Source organism: Ctenopharyngodon idella, chromosome 14, assembly GCF_019924925.1.
Source record: "Ctenopharyngodon idella isolate HZGC_01 chromosome 14, HZGC01, whole genome shotgun sequence".
Lineage (NCBI taxonomy): Eukaryota > Metazoa > Chordata > Actinopteri > Cypriniformes > Xenocyprididae > Ctenopharyngodon > Ctenopharyngodon idella.
This window is the reverse complement of record NC_067233.1, coordinates 4,268,142-4,295,743: the sequence shown is the minus strand read 5'-3', so window position 1 is coordinate 4,295,743 and position 27,602 is coordinate 4,268,142. Positions and strand designations below refer to the sequence as shown.

General features: G+C 37.9%; 1 protein-coding gene across 3 annotated transcripts in view; it reads right to left on the bottom strand.

Annotated features, from left to right (window-relative positions):
- Positions 1 to 347: 347 nt before the first annotated feature.
- The window catches only part of glra1 (glycine receptor, alpha 1), a 69,570-nt gene continuing 42,315 nt past the window's right edge, over positions 348 to 27,602 (bottom strand). For all 3 annotated transcript variants that reach the window (XM_051860662.1, XM_051860663.1, XM_051860664.1), the window contains 5 exons: positions 27,439 to 27,521; positions 26,750 to 26,887; positions 21,654 to 21,868; positions 18,289 to 18,435; positions 348 to 3,804 (listed from right to left, as the gene is read on the bottom strand). In XM_051860662.1, the coding sequence (XP_051716622.1) occupies positions 3,517 to 3,804; positions 18,289 to 18,435; positions 21,654 to 21,868; positions 26,750 to 26,887; positions 27,439 to 27,521 (871 nt within the window). In that variant the 3' untranslated portion in view covers positions 348 to 3,516. The remainder of the gene's footprint in view (positions 3,805 to 18,288; positions 18,436 to 21,653; positions 21,869 to 26,749; positions 26,888 to 27,438; positions 27,522 to 27,602) is intronic.

Genomic DNA, 27,602 nt, shown 5'->3' with positions numbered 1-27,602 from the left:
AAGTAGATGTTTTACTTTGCATTTAATGTGCTTTCTATGTATATAAAATCACTTTTGTAAATTTCTATTGATGCGGACATCTAAATGTCCCATATATATATATATATATATATATATATATATATATATATATATATATTATACACACACACACACACACACACATATACAAACACACACACACATATATTTACGCATACATGCTCATACCCAACAACCCCCCTAGTCTCTAACCCCCATTGTGTAATTTGCGCCCTGCCCATAATGAACCAGATACACACACACGCGCGCACACACACGCACACACACAGTTTAGCTCACACAAATTTCACAATTCTTACAAAGCGTTCAGATGTTTTAGTTCAGAAAACCTTTAATAGTAGAATTAGATTTAGCATTATGACATATTTCAATAAATATTGTGTTATATACAGATATAGCAGAAATGGTACATTCCGTTTTTCTTCAAATTGCTCACATTTCTGTACAAGCCAAAAATATCTGCCATTTAATTCTATTCATGCAAAAAATTCCATGTTTTAGTATTGGAACATAAAAATAAGAATTTGCTGTTCTTTTCACTGCTTAGAAGTGCACTCGGATTATGACAAGAAGCAAATGAAGAGATGCACTTTGTGCCAATACACAATAGAAGCAAATAAACCCCAAAATTAAGGCCATACCAACTTGTGCAAAAATAAAATTTTACCCACAGTTTTGCGTACATAAGTTACATATGATCGCCATGCCAGTCATCGCTCAGAGTTCACCACTTCCTGGGCAGCTGCGATCACATCCAAGGTGGCATTAATCAAAACAACGAACGGACAAATAAAGAAAGAACTAAACTCCACAAACAAAAGAAACATGCCTCAAAAGAAGATTCAGAAACCATCAGGACATTAATTTGATATTTTCATGATTATTAAGCCAAAGAACAAATCGTATTTGCATATAGCACATATTTCACATCACACGGTCCTTGTGTTACTTGTTATAACTCGTCTTGTATATTGCGTGTGTGAGGGCCCGGGGCGTCACTGCTGTCATTTACACACGGGACAGTCCAGCAACATGGTGAATAGCCTTAAGCAGGGTTCATCAAGAAACAAATCGGTCGTTAACATCAACATGAAGCTCAACGTATTTCTACAAATGTTCTCTAAATGTGTTTTTGACTACATATTTGAGTTTCCCATTTCAGAGTCAAGAATGAGCACATCAAGTGTATAAAGAAACTTTATCACACTCTATGTACACTGTGATGTATGTCATACATCGTGTGCCTCTATCAGTCTCACAGATGAAGTTTAACCTGCTGGATTTGCAAACAACAATGATTATTAATACTGTTTGTAATGTCACAGATCCAGTCGCGAACACTCCTTTCAGCACAATTCATCACGTGTGAACATTCAAATGATGTGTGAAATGTGTTCTTGCTACATTGTGCTGCATGTGGATAGCGTTTCACATTACAACCTTCTTCATACTCATACGTATGTCATACAGCGAGGTCGAATATATATAGTGTAATCCAGTGTCTTCACTGGTGAGGTATAAACCAGTTTTCAGATCACACATTTGAGCACTTTATCACAAGCCGATTCATTTGAGGGAGAAGATTTGACATTAATCATCAAAAATAGCCCTTCAAATTTACCATGATGCCTCATCATTTAAACGAAATTAATAAATTAATACAAATAAATGAAATGTGCCATCAATTACCTTCACTCTCAACTAAAATGATATACGTACATCAAAGCATTATGATACCACTATTTGGACCTAGATGGAAGTTCGTTTTTCTAGCTAATATTTTCTGTCACAAAATGTCGCAGTGTACAAAGATATATGCTTGTAGGTTTTCTCCAATAAATGTTTGAAAAACTGAATAAATTACAAATGTTACAGGTCTTACAAAATTGGTCAAACAGGATGAAATGGAGACAACAAAAACTAGTCAAACATGAGTTTGAAAACCTGAAAGGCAAATGACTACAAAGTAACAAAACTGCTCTTTGGTTTTAAACAAACAAAAAAATATCTATGTCACGCATGGCCAAATCTTGCATATCCTACACAGAGCATCTATCACACAGCCTGGACACATGCTCACTTTATATAATGGTGTTTCTCTTCAGTTCGGCAGTCAAACAAAACATTACAAAAGTGAAAAATGACATCTATATCATCTGCGCCACAAAAAAAGCCTCGCCATGCATAGACAGCAAATGAGCATGACTGGAAGAGAAAATTGAACATGTACGAAACAGCATCTTTTAGGGCCTTCGGAATAAAACGGCCATATTCGACACGATGAACACTGAAAAATAATTGCATATACGATTATTGCATAGAGAAGCCAGATGAAGATGCATCCTAAATTTCATAAACTAAACCTTTGTGCACTTCTTTATTCTGTTGCACAATGCAGTGTTTATACATATAGTTTGAAAAATCACTGTAATATACATTTGGTTGGAAATATAGATCTAGTATCATGGCACTGGCTGGACGGCTAAACCAAGCTTATAAAAATAACATTGTTGAAGTATGAGATATGAAAGATCCCTTCGCTTTTCTTTCTGCCCGTTTCTGACATATTCTGAGATGATGAAAACGATGGCAAAACAAAAGAATGCAAAGCGAAAAAAATGCTTAAAAGGTATATTTTATTTATTTTACATACTGTATATCTATATTTATTTAATAAATTATTTGTGTTTTTTCCCCCTCGCGGTTATTTTAGCATTTAATATATCAAACAATGAACACATGAATCATTTTTTTTTTGTTTTTTTTTGTTTTGGTCAACTTGAAAGATGAGGTTTGGCACACAAACAGAACATAATCTGATGTTTTAAACAATAAATAAATAAATAAATAAATTTTTAAATGAGCACAGATAGAGGAACACATTGACCACAGCTCGAATAAATAATTATTTTTTTTTCACTGGCACTCATCAAGATCCATTAATAATCGACATCAGAATGAAACATCATAAGACCCCAGGACCAAAACAAATCTCGGTCTCTGCAACATTTTCATTGTGTATTCATGGAAGCCCCAAACTGCCTCGAGACCCCAAAAAATGTTTCATTTTCAATGACTTTCTTATGGAAGTATTATCATTTAAATATATGATATATTACAGCAGTAATGTTTCTCCATATTCTCGCAATGCAGTGCGTCTTCAAGTTGCAAAAAAAGTTTTCCTCTTGGATTCCCAGTCACAAGTTCAGAAGTTCTTAAGTTGGATATTTACTTTTAGTCATTTTCATTTTTTTAGTAAATATATTGCCACATTCATATATCATGCATTTTACTGCATTGCTATTGCACAGGTCCGGATTATTCAGGAGGACAGGAGAGAAAGAGACGAAAAAAAAAGGAATAAATACCTCTGCCGGGGACTCGTCATCACCGAAAGCGAGTGAGAGCACTGCAGTGAGAGAAAGGCGGGCACGGTGGGACGAGGGGAGGGGCGTAGAGGCGGGTGTATTCTCTTTACTGCTTGTGAACATCCTCGCTGCGTATGATCTTGTAAATGATCCAGTAGAAAATGTTAAAAATGAGGAAGACCAGCGGAAAGGCCACACGCGACACTGTGTCGATCCGTTTGGCGCGGCTGATGAAGAGCTTGCGCATCTCCTCTACGGTCTTCTCAGGGGGGTTGGTGGAGGTGGGTGCGTTGTTGTTGTTGCCCTTGATGGCCATGCCGTCTTTGGCCTGGAGACACGCCGGACCCATGCCGTAGGCGGCGAAGCTGAATCTGCCGTCTCCTGCCTCGTCCTCCTGCAATACAGCACAGGTGTTGAACGGTCAAGAAACCCATTATTCACATGCTCCACCTTAAAGGGGACCTATTATGCCCCCCCCCCTCCCCCCTTGTTTTTTTTTTTTTTTGATGTAATATAAGATGTAATATAAGTCTCCAGAATGTGTCTGTGAAGTTTCAGCTCAAAATACCCCACAGATCATTTATTATACCAAATGCCCATTTTTGAGTGGAAGGAAAAACATGCTGATTTCGTGCATGTACCTTTAAATGCAAATGAGTTGCTGCTCCCCGCCCCACTTTCCAGAAGTGGGCAGAGCCTGTACAACTCGTGCCTTGGATACTCTAACTAACAAAACATCTGTTTGGTTTTAATTATCATCTCTATCGTGGCCACGCTCACATGATATTGCAGTTCTTCTTCATGAAAGTTATTATTTGCATGCGTTTTAAATGCCATAAAAGTTTAAACTTCTGATATATGGTTTTCTGAAGCACGCACACAGAAAGCTGACTGTCAGACGGCACGTCCTGTGAGTATTAAACTGATTTCTCTTATGCGTCTTATTGCACTTAAACTGTCAAATACACACAAGGTTATGTTAAAAACACAAAGTTCACAAACACAGTCGGTTATGTCTGTGAACATCAACAGCAGGGAAAGAAATTTCACCCAAAAAATTAATTCTCTCATCATTTACTCACCCTCATGCCCTTTATAAGAAGAGACGAAGAGACCATTCACACATCAGCAACAAAATATGGAAACCGCGTCAATTGGAGCTTTAAATTTACCTTTGTAGTCTGAAAAGTCCATTAAGGAAAAACTTGATAGCACAGACAGCATTGTATAACATGAGTATGCGCATTGACTTTGTAAACAGCTCACGTTCTGTGCTCGTCCAATCAATGACACGGACATTAGAACGTTAACCCATGGTACTGGAATGTACTGTGTGAAATTTATGAATACCCAGGATTAATTGTTAACCCTTAAAGTATGAGCAGAGTGAAACGTGAAGCAAGATGGATTCACTTTAGTGTTGTCAAAAGTACTGTCTTCCCTACCAAGTTGGTACTGAAACTTTAAAAATGTGACAATACCAGCATTTCCCTCTAGCATTTTGAGCACTGTTGAGCGGATTATGACTAACTTAAACACCTCTGATTGGCCATTGTGTTCACATGCTCAACAGATATGTCTGTGATTGGCTACAATGATCAACGCTTCAAAAACACATTGTAAATGGACATATTTGACGCTTTACACCGAGCGCTTACACAGATACACACGGGAGCGTTTGAAAGCAGAAGTCTATCAGCAGATCCGTCTATCAGCGGATATATTAGGGATCTGCTGAGAGACACCTGCTTTCAAACACTCCCGTGTATATCTGTGTAAGCGCTCAGTGAAGAGCGTCAAAGATGTCAATCACAGACATATCTGTTGACAGTGTGAACACAATGGCCAATCAGAATCCACTCAACAGCGCTCAAAATGCTAGAGGGAAATACTGGTATCGTCACATTTTTAACATTTCAGTACCGACTTGGTCGGTACTTTTGACAACACTAATTCAGTTTACCCAAGGTTTACAATGACCCAGGGTTAACTAGTGTGAACAAGTGTGAAAAGCCCTCATATAATGCCCAGTAAAGGCACAAGTTGACGCCTCAAAAACCACTCAAAGCAATAACAACGATAATCGATACGACCCCAGTTGAAGCAAAAGCGTGATTTTTCCCCCCAAACCAGTTCAGCGTAAATCCCGCCCTGCAGCCGATTCTAAAGATTTCACTGGTCATGTCAATCACAGTACTGATTGCCTACACCAAACACTGATCCCTAAACCTTCCTGTCACCGTAACCTCAACCAATGAAATTAGTTGCAGGGCGGGATTTCCACTGAACTGGTTTTGGAAAAGAAAAACGATATACATCTAAGAAAAATAGTAATATTTCAAACTTTTTAAGCTATAAAACCATGTCATACGTGGGTTCATGAGTTTTCATCATATTTCACAACATGCCCATGTTTACGTCAAGCGTGAACTCATTAACACATGTATGACCGTTGGCAGGAAGCAATGGTTTATAACAGAAGTTGCTTCGTTCCGCTTCATCCAGTGGGATCGTATGGATTGATTACTGTTATGTTCGTTTTGTGTGGTTTTTGCGTCGACTTTTGGGTTACTGTCCACTTGCATTATATGGACTCACATAGATGATTATTTTTCTAAAAATCTTCATGTTCATCTGCAGAAAGAAAATCATTTACATCTGGCATGAGGGTGAATAAATGATGAGAGGATTTTCATTTTTTAGTGGAGTATCCCTTTAAGTCCTCCAGTCCTGTCAGGTGAATTACATGTTTTATGAGTATTAACTATTGACATGTGTTAGATAGACGGCACAGGGTGCAGTCATAGGTCACAATATTTCACGTTTCAGTTAATGGACTGACCTTGCCTTGCTCCCCACCTCCACATGCTCTTATTTGAGATTCAGCAGATTGACTCTATCTTACACGTTAATGAAAACAGAACCAAAATAACCACCTCGGTTAATTACATTTCAGCACGGGTAGATATTTCACCAAGATTGTGCCTGTTTAAACACAAACTGCAGAAGCGAAATAGGATCATTATGTTCGTAATGCATGTTTTCAATTTACAGGTGCAAACATCTAACTATCCCGCTCGCTTTTAGTGAAAGATCAGCCATTTTCTATGCAGGACTCCATTTTTAGACACTTTGTCCTCCTTCTGTCCTTGTCTTTCAGCCATCCCATTTATAACTGTTAATGTGTGCCGGGGTAAATGGAAGATCACACTAGGATGTGTGTGTGTGTGCGTGAGGGGTGATGTTATTCCACTGCCCCTTTGTTTTTGTATACGACGCTGTCTTTGATGCCAGGGTGCTACAACCTTTCCTTGTCCTTCAGCTGCACTGGCTCACCATTTGTAAGTATTACGGATGCTCGGCTTTATTTCTGCTGCCATATGATTAATGTGGTGGCTCCGAGACGTGACGTGGAGCTGTAAAGAGGAGCCGGGCTGCAGCACCGCTGCGTCCTGCGTCACTTTCCCTCCCGGCCCGGCCCCTGCCAGATTCATTACCCTCCCTTCCTAATTAAAACTCCGCCATTACTGCATTAGGCGTGCCAGCTGCGTTCCCAGTCCAACTGTTAGAGGGGAGGGAAAAAAACAATAAGCAGAATGCTAGCCTGCGTCCTCGAGGTTTAAAGCGGAGTGCAATATTACTGCCGAACGTCAGAATGCAGCTCACGGCAGCGTTTGCAAATCAGGGGTGTGGCGTCCGCCACTATATACAGGACCTCTTGGCTCCTTCATCAATCAAAGCCCGTAGATGTGACTGATGTTTTGATGTCTTTTATTGGGATCTTGTGATTAACGACAGAAACTGAAATGGCCGTAAAGTAGCAGCCTCATGCTTTTATCGTATATATCTATATCCATTTAAAATATTTTGCATCAGATGTCCGGGATGGGGATGATTTTATATAAAGCATATATTAAAGTGAAAGTCACCTCTATCATACACATTGATACCGGGATGATGTACAACATTTATCTATCTGTGTAGGCCATTATAATGCATTGCATTTACATACGTCTGTTGTTTTATCACCTATGGGTGACTTGGAATGAATATTTTACGAGCTGATATGAAACAGATTCAGGCATTATGCTGATGTGCGGAATGGTTATGAGTCTTGAATGAATATATGTTTACAAAAATGTGATTTTTTCTCCAATAAACATCTGTGGCCTCATAAATGCTGGGAATTCAAATGAGAAGCCGACGAATAGCATTTGTTTGGTGTATATCATGCAAGCATATCCCGAAGGGCTAAAATCATTTTCAACCCTGTTTTGGGACAGCCACTGACATCAGCTGCATCGGTCCAATCACATCTAAAAACCTTTCTATTCCTGTCGCACTGTGCAGTGACATCCAGAGTATAAGGAGAACTGCTGGCTCAAGAGCGACATTTCAGGCCAAGCATTGATTCTAAATATGCTTACTAATTAAACACTTGCCTTTTGTATTAATAGAGCTACGTATAGCTGCATTTTCTTGTAACAAAGCATTTGCGAAAAAAAAAAAAAACGTTTTTAAAACTTTCTGATGAAAATGCAAATGCTTGCCCAAGTTGCGGCCACAATTGAGGTTTCTGCAGGATTGAGTCCAAAAACCTGAAGTCAATGTTTTTTGTTTGGTTGTTAAATGCCTGAAATAAGGTTTGTGGTTAACATAAGCTCAAGATATTTTCATATTTTATTCTATGACATAAAATATATTGAAAAAGGCATTTGCTTATTGTCTAAATGGGACCACAGACCACTCTTCTACTAACTTGTCTGCTCGCTCTTGAAAACCATTTTAGCTCAAATTTTCTAACGTACATTTTAAATAAAAATTGAGTTGTCGGAAGCTTAGTGGTGGTGACGTATAACCGTGCATTCACACCGCCGCCGGCGAAAGCGTCAAAGTGACAGGAAGTCATTCATTTTCTATGTGAGCCGGCGGTGAGCTCCAGTGAGAGCGGCATGGCGCGTCTTGGACGGTGAGAGCGTCGAGGAGAGTTGAAGTCATGTCAACTTTATGGTAATGAGCTATGACGTGATTCAGCGGCAACCAATCGAAATGTAGAGGTCCTCACTTGAGAGGATTCCGATTGGTTGCCACAACTTGTCATTTACTTTGACCCTACCACCGGCGGTGGTTTGAACGCACAGTACAGCGTTGTTGGCAGGGCAGCCAAGGCGAATTTTGACGCTCTCGCCGGCGGTGGTGTAAACGCACAGTATACCATGGTATAGTTCATTTATAGTCTACCTTCATTTTTTTCCTCAAAATTCATAAAAGTTGTGTTCATTTGTAAAGATTATCTTGATGAACAAAACATGTAAAAATTCTGAATTTTTTTTGTTGGTCATAGAGCTTATTTTCTGCAATAATCCAAATGCCAATGTAAAAACCTTATTGGATTTTTGTTAGGGCTTTCAAAATTAACACATTAACAGATGATTAATTTTTTCAGTTTTTTTTCCATCATCTTTTGGCTAGTGTTACATTATATGATATTCATGCAAATGCTTTTAAACCATTGAAGCATGATAAGACACAAAAGAGAACTCAAATCTGTACTGGTGTGCTGTCTGTGTGACACACGACTCATGCGCACAGAAAGCCGCTTCAGACAGCGCGCCGGTCACATTGAGTTCTCTATCGTGCTTGAATGGACAAATACACACAAAACTATGCAAAAAATGCCAGTTTTGTCAATTATCCTCGTAAGCATGGTCTTAAATTAGTTAAATAAAGTCTTAAATGACCGTAAAGTGAAAATAGGATGTGTGTCAGATCTGCGTCATGTGCTTCAGGTCTTAAAGTGACAGCAGCCTAATAAACACGCCGTTGTTCTGTCATTAACGTTAATCACTTCTGTAGCTTTAATAAGGATTCACCTATACTCAATTTATAATTTATGCAGTGAAGATTGTACAGTGTTTCTTAACTGCACAGATACAGAAATTATTCATTTTATGTATATTTACCTGTTAGACCTACCTGAAAATCTTAAAGCACTGTTTACAAGGCTACATGGGTCAAAAACAATAACTTTTTTTGTGCATTTTAGCAGGGCAGGTAAAAATCTGAACCTGACATATTAAAGGCACAGCTAAATGTGACTTATTACAATAGGTTTATGTGAAGATTGTTTTAAGTTCACTTAAATTAAAAGTTATGTTTTTCAAAGCCCATTAAATGTTAAAAATTATAGCTTTCAATTGATTAATTAGTAGTTTTTTTTTAAATCAATTGACAGCACTAGTTTTTGTTGAGGGAACCAGAGTGATACTAACTTCCAGATTGGCCTACAAAAGTACGTCATCACTGTGGTTCTCAGCCCAAAATTCTCAGCACGGTTGGTAGACTGAGTGTAGTGACATCGCCACTCAGGATTGGTCACTTTTCTGTTGCCTGTTTCTCTGTACCTGGCCAGGCGTGCTAAAGTTAATAATAAAAATATCCAATCCATAATGCGGTCACTATTTCCATCTCATATCGTCTGTAAACTCTTGCATTATCAAGGCAACGACTGACGCATTTGCATTACATTCCAAAGAGCTCCGTTATCAGCCCCACAGTGGACAACGAAACCATATCTGTACCTGTGGGAGCGGATCGACATGGTTGGGCCTGGCGGTGGAAAAGCAGCTTATTTCTAGGGTTTCTAGGATCTTGTGTGTGGTTGATTACAGACTCAAGTCAAAACAACTCACCCAAATGTCATATTTTGGTCCCTACATGTGTCTCACTATGGGATTTTCCATCCCATTTTAGAAATCTAATCCTCTCCTGAACAACCGACATGATTAGAGTTGTCATTCATGTCTACAGCACAAGCAGTACGAGACATGCTACACTGCCGTTAGAGGTGTGTTAAACCAAGAATCCCTATTACTATATGAACACCACTAATAAACCCTGACAGCATGATCAGGTCCCTGACGCAAAGTGTTTATTTTGCAATAATGACCATCTGACTGTGCATCATCTCACCTTAAAATAAGTCAACCAATATTTCATGTTTATTCATTTTATTATTTTATTCGTAGGAGGCTGGATGTGCAGTCAGTTATGCAAAGTTGCCCTAGTCAACGGACATTACTCAAAAATATTTGACTGCTGAGTGATCTAACTAACCAATCAGAATCAAGTATTCCAGAGTCGCGTAATGCAACAACAAAAGACTGCAGTACTTTGCAGCACACTACAGTCCGGTGCCAAGTCCACTCAACACCTCAGGCTCTATTAAACACTCCAGAGCCGCACTATAATTTAGGCTGCACCAAACCAAATAAAACACAAATCAGCCTCACTCTGCACCTTTGCCACCCCGACTCAAGACGGCCAGCCAGAGTGCGACAGTGACTTAGTTATCTCCTCATGCTTATTTGCATAGACAATCACCCCTCGTATGAACGGCAGCTGCAGCGTTCAGAGTTCCCTACGAGCGATCCGCCCTGCATCACAATCAGCCCTAACGAGGTGATTACTCTCCATCAATAGGCTACTCACTAATATGCACTTGTCATTGTTAGGCAAGGCAAAGACATCTGCAGTCCAGAGGTCGCACTGCTTTACCCAGTTATTAATACAGCTCTGTCAGGCCATGCAGTCTGGCACAGGGGCATTCTGGTAGTCTGATGTACTCTGTTATGCACACATTGTGTAGTAACAAACAGAAGGGCTTTTCACACTTGAAATAGTTAACCCTGGGTCATTCTGAATACCTGGTAAACGGAATCCTGGATTATCTTGCTTCACGTTTCACGCTGCTTATAATTTACCCATGGTTCACAATTAATCCTGCACTCTAAAAAAAATGCTGGGTTAAAAACAACCCAAGTTGGGTTGAAAATGGACAAACCCAATGATTGGGTTGTTTTAACCCAGTGGTTGGGTTAAATGTTTGCCCAACCTGCTGGGTAGTTTTATTTAACTCAACTATTGTTTAAAAATGACTGTATTGCTTGCTTAAAATGAACTCAAAATATGTTGGAAATGAACATTTATTAATGTTTAATGAATAATAATTAAACAAACATTTATTAAATTGCTTATTAAAAATGTTCACCTTTTGATTATTATTGTTGCCTCTTGTAATTATGTGTTGAATTTCCAACCTATTTTTGGTTCATTTTAAGTCAGCCATATAGTCATTTTTTTTTAACAATACTCGGGTTAAATAAAACTGCAGAGCACGTTGGGCAAACATTTAACCCAACTGCTGGGTTAAAACAACCCAATTGCTGGGTTTGTCCATTTTCAACCCAACTTGGGTTGTTTTAACCCAGCATTTTTTAGAGTGTGGGCATTCGTAAGATGACGTTTCACATTGTACATTCCTAAATCTTGGGTTAACGTTCTTATTTGCATATTTGCGGTGTCAGTGTCATTGATTGGATGAACGCAGCACACAACCTGTTTACATTGCTCTAGCATTGTGCATCCTCGTATTACTGACTGTACTATTGAGTTTATCCTGAATGGACATTTCGGACTATAAAGGTAAGAATGAAACGTGTTTTCTTCACTCAAATAGTCGCATTTTCTGTCAGTATTTGACATTTTCAAACGCTGAATTTACTGTTTATATATAATGCCAGTGTTTCCGCGACTGTCCAAAGTGGGCAAATATGAGTACGCGATTGGTTGTCTGTTGCTAAGAGTCTAGCTGTAACATTCTAATACTGCATCGTTTCACACTGTACAAGTGTGGCACAGCAATGTGGGGTTAACACTGGAACTGGGTTTCATAACCCTGGGTAAAAATTGGTGCTAACCCCGCTTCTAAATTACAAGTGTGAAACGTTCCTTTACCCGGGGTTAAAAGCAGTGTTTAGAAGAATATAACCCGGGGTTAAGCGCAGTGTGAAAAGCCGTTGCATTGTTTCCAGTAAATCTAGATATTAGTCAAAATGCTATAAAAGTACATCATATTAAAAGATGAGAGCTAAATTACAGTCTATTTATGCAAATGAACATGAACTTGCATCTTCATTTGAACTCCAAAGAATCTTTGCATGTTTTATGGTGTGTTCAAGTCATGTCAGAAAGGTCGTATTTACGAGTTGAACGCACATGAACGCCACCACAAAGTTGTAAATACCAGTGGGAAGCTCGGGATTTTCGTTAAGCCCTGATCTTTACGAGTTGGGGGCATGTCAGTGACTACGTTTACATGGACAGCAGCAATCTAATTATTGACCTTATTCTGAATAAGACAATATTATGATTAAGGTGTTTACATGAGTTGCTTTTAGAATATTCCTTTCATGTTGCCGTTTTACATGTTATAGAACATAGATCGATTAATGGCAAACGTCATTACGTCCCCATGGCACGCCGTCCTACGTCCTTTTCACATATCAGCACACAGTACGTCTTCGTTATGGTACCATATAGGGTTTCATTTTTACGAAAGCTTCAAGTGCAGTTAATTATTTGACATGCTTTACGTGCAAATAGATACAGAGCCCCGCATATGACATGCAAGAAAATAAATATACATTTATTGTGCGCACGATTTACTAATTCGTTCCCTCAATTTATAAATCATGCGCATGATTTATAAATCGAGGGAACGAATTAGTAAATCCTGCGCACGATTTAGCCTACTATTTATTTTCCCTGTCATGAGCGGGGCTTTGTAAACAGAGGACGGTGGATACAAATTCTCCAGCAACAGGCCTCCTCTGTACTTTCATTCAGCAACATTTCATTCATGCCACCGTGACAAACTCAGAGGTACTGGATGAGAGATGAGGTGAGAGGAATTTGATTTGTGGCTTCTTGCTTGAAGCTTGCTCTCTTGTTTGCCATCAAACGGTTGACCACTGTCGTGCGTGTATTATGTGTCCTGTCACAAAATGCGGCGAAAACTCCCACATGACGTTAATAGTGCGATTAAGGTGTGTACATGTCTATAATGCGACTAAAATAGGAATACTCCACCTGTCTTAATTCGATTTGTGTTTACTTCAAGTATGACTTTAGCCGGATTAAGGTAATTAAAAATCGCTGTTTACATGGTAGTTTCTTAATCAGAGTATTGTCTTAATCGTGTTAATATCGGAATATTGTTGTCCATGTAAATGTACTGAGTGAGAAACACGGTGGAATAACACAATATTTAACAGTGACATTGTCAGGTTTTTTAATTTAGAATAAAATAAGCTAATTCCCTGTATGAAATATATAACAATATAATATGTAACGATTAAGTTTACAGAGGCTTCATAAATTAAAACATCAAAAAGCAAAACACACCTGATGCACATTCTTTGTTCTTCATTTTCTAGAAGTAAATTTCAAAAACCTTGCTGTATTTTGGTGTAGTTAATGTAGAGAAGGTACACCACCATCTTGCTCCGACGAAAACGGACTTGAACGCACCTGATGTCGTAAATACGAACTTCCCAGGAGGACTTGAATGCACCATTAGTTTACGGAGTGTCTGATGCACACAAAACTGGAACATTGGCTGAATTATTATTAACATACTAGCATACTAGTATTTCTGTCATATCTTTATTTGCAAGAAATAGTATGAGAACAATAGTAGAATGCTATTACGTCAAATCACAGTGCTTCATGGGAGTCGTGAGTATTAAAATGTTTTATTGTCACAGTTCTCTGATTGGTGGAAATTTCACTGCAGAATCATGAGTAATGTAGTTCTTTTTTACCAGGAACTCCACTGCTGAACATTTTTATTTAAAAAAAAATAAGTTGAAATAATGGGAACATATACCATTGATTAATACCAGTGGGTTGGTCTTTAACGATTTTTTGTTAAGTTATGGTTAAAAATCAATTCCCCTGTAGAGAAAATGAATGGGACTTTTACAACCCAACTTGTGCTCTATATAGACACTTCCCATGCTTCCCATACTATCCCATGTAGCTAGGGAAGAGGATTTGTGAAGGGCAGTGAAGAATGCAGTATGTCCAGACTTCATTCATACTACACCCATCCATACTATATAGAATATACTTTTTAATTGGTTGCAAATTAAGTACTCATTTAAAATAAATATCTACTTATGTGATTTTTGATGCAGCCTAAGAGTTTTTTTCTTTTCATTTCTAGTTAGCTTTTGTTAGCTAAGTGAGACTAAGGTGTGAGTGACAAGCCAGATTCAGGTTCCACATTGTGCAATACCTACCAGGACACTATACTTTATTATTAAAGCAGTTTCAAGATTTATAAATCAATAAATATTCAAGTGTTTTCAGGACAGCTGCTGCTAAAACAAGCTTGCTCTGGTGTCAGTCCCATCACTGCTGAGCACATATCTCAGCGCTGTCCAGCAGGGGGAATCCTCTTTCTACACCCGACGCAGAGGTATATGCAGGAGGAGGAGGAGGTCGATAAGCTCCAGTGGTAATGCCGGGGAGTTGTTTTATTGTGTAGTGCAGGGAGGTGACAGCTCCGGGCTGCAGTGCAGAGAGCAGGCACTGACTGATAGCCCCAGTGAGGCAGAATGAAGGGCTGAACCCCAGCCGTGGATCACTGTGGCTGGGGAGTTTCATTAACCAGGGGGTGATAATGATAATGCAGCAAACCTACTGCTGTGCTGTGCCTCCTGAAATGAAAAACACTCCATATACACACGAATATTTAATCATACAAGCATGGTCACGTGCCATTACATGGAGGCTATCTGAGAGCATTCCTGTTAATGGCTATCCAAAGCCGTGACGCCAAAAACAGACGGAAAAATATTTTCCATTTCATGCTTTTGAGAGCAAAAATGATGACTGGCAAACATACTATACCAATGAAATATTTTGATATAGCGACACTGCAGTTCAAAAGATTGGGGTCGGTATTTTTTTTTTTTGAAAGAGATTAATACTTTTATTCAGCAAGGACACATTAGATTGATTAAAAATGAGAGTAAATGACAGTTGTTATATATAAATGCTGTTCTTTTGAATGATCTATTCATAAAAAAAAAAAAAAAAAAAGAAAGAAAAAAAAATGTTTTCACAAAAATAACTGGTTTCAATAATGATAATAAGAAATGTTTCTTAAGCAGCAAATCAGCATATTAGAATGATTTCTGAAGCATCATGTGACACTGAAGACTGGAGTAAACGTACACGTAACAATATTCCTCAATTAAATAAATCAAGGGGTTGAGTTGCGTTAGTAGTGTGTTGAAACTCACAGTTATGATAAGGGGAGTGACATTTTCCAAACACACTTGAAGAGGTTGACAAATCACAACACGCTGGTCCAGTTGACCAATCAGAGCACATTGCGCTTTTTGGAAGGAGGAGCTTCATAGAGACAGGATCTAAACAGAGCGTTACTGACAGACTGGGAAGAGAGGTGCTGAAAAATAATGTTTTTTTTAAACATTCAGCCATGAAAACCTATTCTAGTAGACCCCCCCCCCCCCCCCCCCCCCCCCCCCCCAACACTTTGAAAAAGGGCATAATAGGTCCCCTTTAAAGTATATTCATACAGAAATGTTATTTTAAATTGATGTAATATTTCACATTACTGTTTTTACTGTAAAATTGATCAAATAAATGCAGCATTGCTGAGCATAAGAGACTTCTTTCAAAAACATTAAAAAGTCTCACCAACTTTTGAACAGTAGCTTTATAAAAAAATTATTTTGTCCAAATAAACATATTTTTCAGTTGAAGGATTAGTTCACTTCAGAATTAAAATTTCCTGATAATTTACTCATCCCCATGTCATCCAAGATGTTTATGTCTTTCTTTCTTCTGTCGAAAAGAAATTAAGGTTTTTGAGGAAAACATTCCAGGATTTTTCTCCATATAGTGGACTTCACTGGGGTTCAACGGGTTGAAGGTCCAAATGTCAGTTTCAGTGCAGCTTCAAAGAGCTCTACATGATCCCAGACGAGGAATAAGAGTCTCATCTAGTGAAACGATCGGCCATTTAAAAAATAAATAAATAAAAACGATATACTTTTTAACCTCAAATACTCATCTTGCACTGCTCTGCGATGCGCCACGGATTACGTAATTCATGGAAGTACCGCGGTAGGGCGAAAAACTCCATCTCATTTTCCCCTCCAACTTCAAAATCATCCAACATCGTTGTTTTAGGATGTTTGACTTAGTCTTTGCACGTTCGCTTTGTAAACACTTGCTCGTGACCTTTCCAACGTGATTACGTAATGTGTGGCGCATCGCAGAGCTAGTGTAAAACGAGCATTTGTGGTTATAAATTTTTATTTTTTTTAGAAAATGACCAATCGTTTCACTAGATAAGACCCTTATTCCTCATCTAGGATTGTGTAGAGCCCTTTGAAGCTGCACTGAAACTGACATTTGGACCTTCAACCCGTTGAACCCCACTGAAGTTCACTATATGGAGAAAAATCCTGGAATGTTTTCCTCAAAAACCATCTTGGATGACATGGGGGTGATTAAATTATCAAGAAATTTTAATTCTGAAGTGAACTAATCCTTTAAGTCAATGGACAAAGATGATTTTTGGCCCCAGAACGGTGTGGTTATCTACCAGCAGTGGCTAACGGGTCCATGCTAACCAGCCAAACCCTTATTGCTTGGGTTGTGAACTTATTGGATGGAAATCTGTAGCATTTAAACCAAACAGCTGGATTTGCAGTTTGCAACAATTGCCCTTGGCGTCTGAATGGTGGAAGGACTGCTATCAGCGAGGGCTGTGTAGTCGGTCTCTGTGGATTTACCTGTATAGGGCTAAGGGAACCAGAGACTAATCTCACTGCACCCATTACATGCAGCCCAGAGGCAAACTGAGGATTACAACGGTGGGATTCAGGATTTATTCGGAGCTTTCTGAACTACTTGAAAGATTTCACCATGCCAACTCACATTATTCAATGAATGGAAGGAGCATTAATGTTTCAACTTCAACTCACATTATGTTGGTTTCAGTCTCAGCATGCTAAAGTCAGGAGAGAAGATCAATCTGGCTTCCCCAAATATGACTCCCCCCTTCTGAAAGAAACTTTTTAAACTACTGTTCAAAAGTTTGGGGTCAGTAAGTTTTTTTTGTAATAAATTAAATTGATCAAAAGTGACAGTAAAGACATTTATAAAAGCTTTCTATTTCAAATAAATGAACTTTCTATTCATCAAAGAATCCTGAAAAAATGTATCACGGTTTCCACAAAAATTTTAAGCAGCACAACTGTTTTCATCATTGATAATAATAAGAAATGTTTCTTGAGCAGCAAATCGGCATTTTAGAATGATTTCTGAAGGATCATGTGACAATGAAAACTAGAGTAATGATGCTGAAAATTCAGCTTTGATCACTGGAATAAATTACACTTTAAAATATATTAAAATAGAAGAGTTATTTTACATTGTAATATTTCACAACATTACTGTTTTCACTATATTTTTGATCAGATAAATGCGGTCTGTGAACATAAGTGTGTTTAAAAACATTTAAAAAATCTTTCCAACCCAAAATTTTGTACAGTAGAGTATATTTTCTTGTATATGAACCCACTGTGTGAAAAATATTTAGCATGATAATACAAATACATGTTTTTTCCTTAACTAAAAAATGACATTTTATCATTAAAACTAAATATTAAACAAACAAAATATATTTCATTAATATATGTGTCCAGAAATATTTATTAAATGTGATAAAATGTAGGTTTTGTATTCACTTCTGTGGAATTTTCCATTCTAAAATGCATATCAGCAATAAGACCTGAATGTGGCACCGTGCCATTTTCGCCAGACTCTGCTTTGCTCTTCAATGCCCTGATGAAATATTTACTGTATTTTGTAACTCAGAATGCAACCATGAGAAGATTGAAGGTTTGAATCCCAAACACAGAGAATATTCAGCACTGTGCAATATTGCATCTGCAGGGATTGTAGATAGTGTGCTTGTACTGTAGGGTTGTACCTTAAGATGCCTTCTCCTCCTGTGGAAGCGCAGCAGCTCCTTGTGTTGGCGTGCAATGAAGTTGACGGCCGCATACTCCAGCAGGGCAGAGAAGACAAAGAGAAGGCACACTGCCATCCAAATGTCAATGGCTTTCACATACGAGACCTGCAGCAAGACGAAATCAACAGAATTGGCAATGAGCAACGAAGAACAACTCTGAGTCACCGCCTGGCTCAAAGTTCACTCACTGAGTCACTCGCTTAGCTCAACTGCTCAGAACTTTCTAGTGGAGAAACTCGCAAAATATGCCCATTATAGGTAAGAATACCTTTCATCTGAATTCTGGAGAGCTTAAAGGACTGTTCTACCCAGCCTGAGATAGGGGATCAAAGTATTAATGAATAAAATATGTCAATTTTAAGAATTTAGGCTTAGCAGCACATCAACTGAGTCTTTATGCATGTTTTTTTCAGAGCGTGATCGCTGTCAGACAGTGGCCCGGTCTCTACGTATACAGGCGATTGAAGTGTGCTGTGGGAGACGCGCTGAGAGCTGCTTCTTTGGCCTGGAAAAGAGCTGGGCTGTCGGCCCGACCGCCTGGCTGAGATTCACTTTATTTGACAAGCCAGTGACCAAAGTGGTTGTGGAGTTTAGGTGGCATTACAGAGTGCACGGTTCACAAAGCATTGTTGAAATGACGGGGGCGCGCTGGGGTGAGACAGCGCTGATGAAATACTCCGTTCTAATCTTCACCACTAATCTCAGATGGCTTTATTGGATTGGTTAATTGAAAACTTTAGAATTATTTCCATCAATAACACCTACCATTATCAAGAACGAATAGTCTTCAGAGCTTTAACCAAGAGACAAAGTTGTGTTTTTAGATAAATGTAGATGGACACAGGGGAGGTACAGCCATCCAAGGACATGTCTTGAGCACTGACGTTAAAAACATGGCGTTTTTCAACACCTGCATGGTCATTATAGAGGGTATGCATTGATGTCACTTTCCCGCCGGAACACGCCCTCAGCTGGACTGAGTGGCAAAAGATCCTGCTGCATGACTGGATTTAATAGGGGAAACTGCTAAACGAGAGTAAAACAAACAATTATCAGTTTAAACTAAAGGTTGGACTCGATAGTGCTCCTTACAACTTACCAAAGATCCAGTGATCCATTGATACTGACATGCAGCCAGGAATCATGTTTCCAGACATTTAGATGTTCCTGATTTTGACACCGGGGAAATACATAAAGCAAATTTGAATGTGAACGCTTTATATAAATACAATATAGGCAGGCCTAAATCCAGATGATCACTTATATCAATGTTATATATGGGTCACTGACGAATAAGGTTTTTAAAAGTGTAAAAAAACATAATGTTGATGTAATTAAGTTTGAAGTTTTATTAAGTGTTAACAATGAGATTATGTGGTTTTTATAATCATTTAACACTGCTTTTGACATTTTTTACAAGATGGACAAAATTTATCACCAAAAAAGTCATTCGGTTTAACCAAAATTTAGTAGCTAGTTAGCTTTCTAGCTAGCTAGCAAAAGGACAATCAGACATTTTACATTTAGTACAAGTTTTTAAAATATTACAACATTTTCCATGTTTTATAACGGTCGTACCGAATGACCTGATGTTTCATGCGTATGATCAAGTGAAAACATTAATTTTTCAAACAGTTAAAAGAGAGTTAGTTACTTTGCTTCATGACCATGTGGTCCTTTGCAGGTGTCTGAATGATGTCACATCCTGTCACATAATATTGACCGTATGACTTGATCCAAAATGGTCCCTTTATATTGGTTACTCCGAATGACATCAATGAAATTCATTTTTCCGGACATTCTTTCTCATAACAAAGCAACGACTTCTACACATAATTTTAATACCATTTTGCACTATGTTGATATATGATGTTATAAAATCATGCCAGAATAAAAAATATATACATTTATTACATTTTAAGATATTTTAATCACAAATGAAATGGCTGTATTGCCCTTTGGACAGTTAAACCGAATGACCTTTTGACACTTCAAAATCTTTAAAATACATTTATATGTAGCAAAATATAATTAAAACCTTTTGGATTCAATAAAAGAGATCTAGATGTACTACCTTACATATTTTGGATGTCATATCTTTGTTTTTGTTTATTATTAAGGCTTTTGGACAAAAAGAATGACCTGTTTGACCCATATATCGTCCAGCCCTTGTATAGCCCTTGAAAACTTGTATAGTTTTTGTCAGTGTTTATTTAAAAACACCCACTTGCATAGAATATAAGATGGTAGATATGTAATTGATCAGTTGTCAACACAATATATAGGGTATGATTTTACCCCAAAATTCAACATATTGACACAAAATGATAACGGCAAATGTTTCTTTGCAGAGAGTGCAGTTGTTTCTGTGAATTGCAGCGATCCATTTGCTTCTCTTTTCTGTAGTCTGTAAAAATACACCTCAGATTTCTTGTCAAATCTATTTGTACAATCAATCTCAAAGCTCTTTCCCATTTTAGATGTGTTTTGTGCATTTTTTGCGGCATTCACGCTGAAAACCAATGCTGCCACTCAGTCTTTTTGCCACTCTTAAAATCTTAAAGTCTTAAAATCCATCAAAAACGATTGACTTAAAATCATCTGCCAAATATCAAAACTGGGAATAATCTCCCAAGACATTCATATAAAATGATAAATCCAGCTAGAGGTATTCATGTCAACCTATTTAAACCTGAACGGTGTGTGTGCCAAGTCATGATGCGTGTAAATGATGATCAACATCTCAAACTACAGCAATATCCTGTCTCATCTTAACGCTGCATGTAGGATCTGAAAATCTATGAAGTACTACAGCAAGCTGAGTAAGTAAAACAGGTACAGAGAAATGATGATTACAATTTCTGTCCTGTTATAGAGTGATTGTGAAAAGTCCCCAACAACCACACACACAGAAAAAGTGACATCAGAATTACAAATTAAATAAGATGTATTTAAATAAATAAATGGGCAATAACAGCAGGTCATTGAAAAATCATCAGCACAAATTGCGAACCAATCCTCTCTGAAAAAAAACTGCATTTATTTATTTAATAAAATCGCAGCCTTATTGCAGTTTTTGATTAATTGTGCAGCCCTACTTTCTTATTCAGTTCAGTGCCGCCAGATACAACGATACATGCGACACTGCCATTTTTATCATTTTAAACCTTTTTTATGAGGTTTGAGTTTGGTCAGGATGATGTGTATGTAGACAGGCAGTGGACGGTGATGGAGCCTACTACAGCCCATGACATATTGCAGTGGTATACACCAAATAGATTAAAATATGCTTGTGAACTTGAGATGCTTGAGACCCAACTGACCTTGGGAAGAGAAGCTCTAGATCCTGAGCTCTGGGTGGTCATGGTCAGCACAGTTGTGATGCCCAAACCTACACGGGCAGGGGCAGCGTCCATGTTGATCCAGAAGGACACCCAAGACAAAATGACAATCAGAAGACTGGGAATGTACATCTGGATCAGATAATAGCCCATCTGTCTCTCCAGGTGGAAACGAGCCTCTATGCAGGTGAACTTCCCTGAAACACAAATAGTATGTGGCTTTAATCGTCTTCTAATGATTCTCTAGTGTTTTTCTTTTTCCATTTATAAACAGTTCCATAAAAAAAATGCCAGAACCAAATCATGTTTGATTCTATTTACAGTTTACCAAAGTAAAATAGAGATACTGATTTGGAGCAAAACAGAGAGCTTGACCAGTGTAGTCCAATTACAGAATTAATGACTCTTATGAGTCTGTTTTTTATAGTGAATCGAACACATACAGTGCAACCAGTGTAGTCCGATTCCTGAACAAATGACTCTAGTGAGTTGGTTCTTTTTAGCGAATCAAACATATGCAGCTTACAGACTTCAATCAGTGTATATACTGACTGCTTTTTCCCATATGACAAAATGTAGTTACAGATACACATTATGCGTTTTGCCCTAAAGTCCAAAAAAAGTCTATGTAAACACATTTTGGAAGAATTGTTTTAAATGATCACATTTAAAGGGGACCTATTAAGCTCCTTTTCACAAGATGTAATATAAGTCTCAGGTGTCCCCAGAATGTGTCTGCGAAGTTTCAGCTCAAAATACCTCACAGATCATTTATTATACAATGTTGTATACCATTTTTGAGTGGAAGGAAAAACATGCTGTTTTCGTGCATGTATCTTTAAATGCAAATGAGCTGCTGCTCCCCAGCCCGCTTTCCAGAAGAGGGCGGAGCCTACATCTTGGAAATAACAAACATCTGTTTGGTTTTGATTATCATCTCTATCGTGGTCACGCTCACATGACATTGCAGTTCTTCATCATTATGAAAGTTTATAAAGCCATATCAGTTTCAACTTCTGATATATGGTTTTCTGAGCGCACACATCTGAAGCACGCGCACAGAAAGCTGGATGTCAGACGGCGCGTCGTGCGAGTATTAAACTAAGTTTTCTTTCACATCTTATTGCACCAAAACTGTCAAATACACACAAGGTTATGTCAAAAACACAAAGTTCACATAAACACAGTCGGTTATGACTGTGAACGTAAACGGCAGGGAAAGAAATCACATGTGTATATTAGATCTGTGTATTAAAGTGACAGCAGCGTAATATATAGTTCCTACTGCTGTATATGTGGTTAATATGAATCAAACAACAAAAGAAAAACAGAAAATCACTCACTGCTCTTGAGTGAATAACTTCAGTAGGTTTAATAAGAAAACATTTCTTACTTGAATTCTGCTGTTAAATGCTCTGGCGAGGAGATAAACATGGCAGCCTAAGCAATGTGACGTCACATTGCTCAGAAAATGAGGTTTCATGGGGATTAAAAAAAGAGGAGTGGGTGGATTTTATCATTATAGGGTGGTTGTGTACACACACTGCTGACACACATTTATGTTCAAACACCATGTAAAAGTGAATTTTGCATAATAGGTCCCCTTTAATATTAATTATTAATAAATTATGTGAATTTTTTCTTCAAACATCAATAAGTAAATTGGAATTCAATAAGTAATTTTAGTAATTCTTTAAATTACTAAATTTAAAGAAATTGGAACTGGAACCAGAATAGTCAAATCCCATTCCTAGTTTATAGCCCCATGACACTTCCATGTGTGTTCCCACACTATAACTAGACAGCTGAGCTGAAAATGTCAGGGTCAAGGTTCATTTAACTTCCACCATTTATTCAGCTGAACTGGAATTTTCAAGCTATTGCAGTTGTTACAGAGTTGATGCAGCATAAACCTCCAGATTATTCCCTTACTCTTGAGAATATTATGTATTGACTACATTGTTGCATTTATGAATATAGATAAAGACACAAAAGGAACTGCTAGTACTAAAAGCAAACAGAGGTATTGACTCAAACAGAGCGAGCAAACACTTTCTTCGGCCTGCAATGTTTGTTGATTGTAAACAGCCAAGCGAAAAACAGCAGAGATGCAACTGACCAGCACTAAAATTAAAACTACAAGAGTGTCTATTTTTCCCAAGGGACTTGGAGAATGCAATCGGATGAGGAAGACAAACTGAGAGGAGGCTGGACTGCAGAGCTTAGGCCTGCTCTGCAAATCAAAATAGATTGCCACTAATAAATCTGAGAAAAACGACACTTTAATTTCCGGTTAATGCTTGACTGGGGAGCAGCAGAGCGCATGTACTGAAGTCTGACTGTCCAGTGCTCACGCTGAAGGAACACGACTATGCATAGAGAGAGAGAGAGAGAGAGAGAGAGAGAGAGAGAGAGAGAGAGAGAGAGAGAGAGAGAGAGAGAGAGAGAGAGAGAGAGAGCGAGAGAGAGAGAAGAACTGAGACAGTGAGTGATGATTAGAGAGTTAGGGCATCTTCAGGGTCTTTGATGCGCACAAACACAGAGGTGATAGGTGAAGTGCAAAGTAAGCACACCAAAGAAATATGACTTGTGGCCGCATATGAGATGCACCTCAGACAGGAATGAGAAAAAGAGAGAGAGAGAGAGAGAGAGAGAGAGAGAGAGAGAGAGAGAGAGAGAGAGAGAGAGAGAGAGAGAGAGAGAGAGAGATAATTGAGCAAATATTGAGCCATATTTAAAGGATTAGTTCACTTTAAAATGAAAATTACCCCAAGATTTACTCACCCTCAAGCCATCCTAGATGTATATGACTTTCTTCTTTGAACACAGTGAAAATGTTCAAAATGAAGTTAGTTTTTGCTTAAAACAAGCAAAATTATCTGCCAATGGGGTGAGAAAAATAATCTTGTTTCTGTTTGAAATCTTGTTTCCTGTTTCTGTCCCAAACAAAAACAAGATTACTTTTCTCACCCCATTGGCAGATAATTTTGCTTGTTTTAAGCAAAAACTAACTTCATTTTGATTTTTTCCCCCCAGAAAACAAGAAAAAAATATCGTCTTTTTATTTATCTAATAATTTAAGAATTTTTAGATATTTGGACTGGAAACAAGACAAAAATACTAAGTAAGAAAAGCATTTTTTGCAGTGTATTAATAAATATCCTGATGCGTCCAAGCTTTATAATGGCAGTGAACGGGGGCAACAAGTTTGAAGCTCAAAAAAATGCATCCATCCATCATGAACGTACTCCACACGGCTCCGGGGGGTTAATAAAGGCCTTCTGAAGCGAAGTGATGCATTTGTGTAAGATATAAAGTAAAATATCTAGCTTCCGCCAGACCGCCTTCCGTATTTAACTTACGAAGAAAGTGTTACGCCTCTCTACATCCTACGCCTTCCCTATTCAACTTAAGTGGAACTGATGCAATGTCAGTTACACTTTTTACATAAGTTGAATTTACTTTATAACTTGTAGTATAACGCACATTGTGTTCATCAGAAAAGAAGAAAGTCATATACATCTAGGATGGCTTGAGTAAATCATGGGGTAATTTTCATTTTAAAGTGAACTAATCTGGTAACACTTTACAATAAGGTTCATTAGTTAACATTAGTTATCATGAACTAATAATGAACTGCACTTATGCAGCATTTATTAATATTTGTTAATGTTAATTTCAACATTTACTAATACATTATTAAAATCTTGTTAACATTAGTTAATGCACTGTAAACTAACATGAACACACAATGAACCGCTGTATTTTCACTAACGTTAGCAAAGATTAGTAAATACAATAACAAATGTATTGCTCATGGTTAGTTCATGTTAGTTAATTCATTGATTAACTAATGAACCTTATTGTAAAGTTTTACTACTAATCCTTTAAGTATTTAAATCTGACTGATATTAGTTAGTTCTGGATTACCTCATGGTAAAATATGCAAAGACAGACCAGAAAAAAAAAAAATGATATTATCTATATCGGATATGGAAAAAAGCATGTAGACACTGCTGCTTTTGTTATTGTTTTGATGGAAGCCATTCGCTGTAATCCTGAATAAAAGCTTTAGTGAGCGAGATCTTCTGTTTTGTCATCAGTGAGACATTACAACACGTTTCATTTTATTTAAAACACGACACTGCAAATGACAATGTATATGTTTTTCACTTCATAGAAAAGGATGAACGATGAACTATAAGAACGACAAAGGATGAACATTCATTCATAATTCGTTTACACGAAACAACTTATCCTGTCAATTATAACTGTGGTAACTCCAAGTACTTAAACTGTATTTGCCACAACCAAGAGTTATAATGCATACGTAATACACATAAATGTTTCATACTGTTAGAAAAATGTTAAAGTAGATATTTTTCAACATCGGAAGTTTTCAAAACAATTCCATTTTAATATGCAAAAGACGCCCATCAAAACTGAGTGTTCAAAAGAGAGGGTCAAACGCAGGATGAAAAATAGCCTATTACTTCTAAATTAGGATGATTTTTGATATTAAAATCTTAATAAATTTATAAGTGGACCTTAGAGAACAATTTAGTAACCTTTTTTAACCTTTTTAAAGTTGTCTTACTCCTCAAGCCTATTATGATATCAGATAAATGTGACTGTCTTAAAAAAAACCTAATGCTAAAGAAAAATAAAGAACTTATATCCATGTTTTAAAGAAAACAAAAACACAAACTCTCATTAGCTCAATGATAATAATTCAAGAAAGACAGAAAATCTGCTCTGACTGTCCCTGCTGTTTTGGCTTGCTTCTATTTTCGATCTGAACTTGTCTGGCCTTCAGCAATTTTCCAGTTTATCTGGAGTGTAACAAATCCTGACTGTCAACGCTGACTGAACAGATGGTATTTAACCCAATCGAAAGTTCATGAAGAAGATTCAAAGCAGAGCTGTGGTCCACAACCTTTCATTGAACCCATTTTGGTACCAAGTGCTTCGTAACAATAGATCCAACAATAGTTTGCGCTTGTGTCCGGCCACATTTAGTGCAGTGTCAGCTCTGAACAAACAGCACAGCTTCACATACAGACGAATAAGACACTTACCTGTATTATAGTGCTTGGTACAGTAGCGCAGATCCTTCTCTTCCTTCAGTATAAACTGAGGTAACGTCAGTCCGTCTGCTACCTGCACGGCTCCCTTCTCGTCCCACTCAAATATAAGATCGTTCATCGTGTAGCCAACTAGTGGAGGAAAGATGAAACAATAGTGTTGTCCATGACAGTGAAAATAAGAGCTTCATTAGTGTCAGCAGGTCTGAAATTGGATTCGGCACCTATTTTAGCGAGTCGCCCACCTCATATACCTCTGAAAGAAATGATCTCAACATGCATTTCTCGAAAAATCAATAATATATATAATGTCAAAATCTAAAACAAAAAGCATGCATCGATTTTAATGGGAGAGATTTGTTACATAACCACCAAACCTGCTCCATCCGTCACCCACTCCAACTAATTTGCTCATAAATTTCAAAATGCTTCATTCAAACAAAGTTTCCCCTGCAGAAATACGCTATAATTTGAGAATCAATAGTAAATAACAGAACTGTAATGGCAGGAAGGGCCGGAGTTGGCTAGTGCCCGAAGCGTCTCTCTGCTGACTGCTGAATCTACTTGAAGGCGGCCTTAAATCACTACGCTCTTCATCTGCTGGTGCCAGCCAGTACAACATCCATCTCTGCACCACTGAATAAATCCTCTCCATCTGGCTGAAAGGATCAGGGCATACTTACAGCTCTCCAGCTGCATTATACAGGTCTGCACATCCATAGGGAAATTCTTCAGGTCCATGGGGCAGGCCAGAATCAGTGTTATTCTGAGAACAACAACAGCCGCGATCAGCAACAAACTCCACAACAGATCAAATTAGACAGCTCTTATTTTCTTCCTTTTCCAC